The 2312-nt window shown below is 44.5% G+C and overlaps 1 protein-coding gene across 1 annotated transcript in view; it reads left to right on the top strand.

The window, feature by feature from the left end:
- The first annotated feature begins 764 nt into the window (after window positions 1-764).
- The window catches only part of Cav2 (caveolin 2), a 9443-nt gene continuing 7895 nt past the window's right edge, over window positions 765-2312 (top strand). The window contains exon 1 of the mRNA XM_010621906.2: window positions 765-916. Within this exon, the coding sequence (XP_010620208.1) occupies window positions 765-916 (152 nt within the window). The remainder of the gene's footprint in view (window positions 917-2312) is intronic.

Genomic DNA, 2312 nt, shown 5'->3' with positions numbered 1-2312 from the left:
ACTACTTTGGGATATGACAGTATTATTTGTGATACCTATTGCAAATGTCTTAGTAATCCCACAAAAAACATAAATGTGAGTACAGGACAAAGAGTTAGCAGGAAAGAAGCCTTAACGCTAGATTTTCAGACAGCTTGGGCCCACTCTTGAACTATGGAAATGACTTTATCCTTTGGATAAAACACCTTAAAATCTGGAATTAGAGTAATGAGGAAAATTACATTTTACAAAACATTACTTGGTTGTACTCTATCTTTTCCTGGTAATCAATATTAAGTACTCACTGAAGGATTCTTGCCCTGTATTCTTGAGAAACAGTTGTTGGGTAACAAGTTCCAATGCTCAAAGAGTCAGCTTGCTTGGGAGAATAGAGGTAAAGAGTACATTAGTCAGTGCTTTCAAGGGCTTGTAGGGCTGGAGGAAAGACTCCTCAAAAGATTGCATATGCTCTGAATCAGATTTAATGCAGGACACAGAAATTTACAAGATTGGCCCACAATGGCTGCCCACCAGGGGTCAGATGCAGAAGAGTGCAAAAGATCTCTCTGGGTGCTAGAGATCCAGAGGATCCAGCCAAAGGTCTAGAGCCCACAGCAATGTCTCACACAAGTCCACACCAGGAGGATCAGCGATGAAATGTGAGCGGTCTTGACCAGGAATTTGAAGGGTCAGCGCTAGAAGCTAAAGAGTCAAGCTAAAGAGTCTGAGCTGGCAATCAAAAGGTCGGTGCTGGGAGCTGAAGACTGTGCCCCAAAAGCCAGACGATGGTGTCCAAGATGAAGGTGAAGACTAGGGTGGGTGAAGACCAGAGCACCTCCAAAGAGAACAGCCAAAGTTCCCCAGAGGAAAATCAGCTGAAATCTTTCCGTCCCATTCTTCTTTTACACCGTTCCCGTATCAATCCTCCTGAAAATGGGTCTCCCACACCCAGCACCTTGCTGACTCAATGGAGCTAGGCAGGCATTCCCACTCAAGTTGACAATCAATGAACCACCACAAGGAGGTACTAAAAATCAGTTGATAGAATATCTAAGTCACCATTTTGGATTTAATTGAACATAAATAAAATTGAGAAAGAAAAAAAAATGGCACGGGCAAGCCAGATGATGTGTGGAAGAGGAGCGGCACCTGGCCTGGTAGCATACACAATAGCTAGATAAAGTTTTGATTTAATTATAATAAATATTAGGTTTGCTTTCCAAAGCATTTTCCCCCATTCAGCTCCTGTTTTCTTTTATAAATTTTATTATTTCAAAATAGTCTTTTTCCTTCAGAAAAACTAATTCTTCAAATCCCAGTTCCTACAAGGGGACATGATGTGTGCAGCTGGCATTTGGCAACTGTCTACGAGCAAATCGAAGCCCCCTTACCCGAGTCTAGGACTATTATTTTGCTTTTGATAAATTTTCACCGGGTTCTCCTCAAACACATCTGAATTTGGCAGACCATAACCCCTTTCTGAACATGCAAAATCCTCCCTTTCGAAAGCTTAGAGTTGATTGTCAGCAGGCTGATGTACGTTCCACACTGGTTCTGTGCTAGGGTTCTATTAATGGACTGTAGTCCCTACAAGACAATTACAGTCGTGGTTGTAGTTCCACAGCGCAGGCAGACCTCCCTTCAGGGTATGAAGTTGGGACTCCTGGTCGCTGAAGAGTTGGTCCTCTTGTGTGGTTTCCCGACAATCTCACGTTGAGGCAGCAGCGATGGAAGCTTACTTTAGGGACCCTCTAACAGCTAGCTTGCTTGTTTTCTTTCTTTCCTTTTTTGGGAGCGGGGGTGGGAGGAGATCCATATTTTCTTGGCATATTTTTGGCCATATTTTAAATTTTTTTTCAAATTTTTATTAGTGTATGTTCGCAATACATATTAATCACACTCATCACGAGGAGTTGGTACATGAACATAATATATCTTAATCCTTGTTTCCCCCTCTTCTCCCTCCCCTCCGCACGTCCATCTCGATTCCTCCTTTCCCATTTGCAAAAGATCTCCCCAGTCCTATTATCTACTTTGATTTTTGCTCTTTAAATTGTTTATACTTTGAGTTTCTCATGGAATAGAAAGCATGGGATATTTAAGCTTGTGTGTGGCTTTTCATGCAGCGTTTAATTCTCACACAACTCGGTGAGGCAGGTGCCCCAGCTGGACCCTAGGCGCACGCTGTCCTTGAGCTACCTGGGGCACCTCCCGGGGACAACCTGTCAGCTCTTCGGCCTCGCAGTCCCAGGAGCTCCACCTCGCCGGGCCGCTCCCCCCAGCCGGCAGGGCAGGGTGTGACTCGGGCAGCAGGAGAGGCGTCCCGGCTCTGG

Source organism: Fukomys damarensis, unplaced genomic scaffold (genome assembly GCF_012274545.1).
Source record: "Fukomys damarensis isolate Sample0158 unplaced genomic scaffold, DMR_v1.0_HiC HiC_scaffold_4, whole genome shotgun sequence".
Classification (NCBI taxonomy): Eukaryota; Metazoa; Chordata; class Mammalia; order Rodentia; family Bathyergidae; genus Fukomys; species Fukomys damarensis.
The sequence above is the reverse complement of the archived record's forward strand: the minus strand, read 5'-3'. Positions and strand labels throughout refer to the sequence as shown.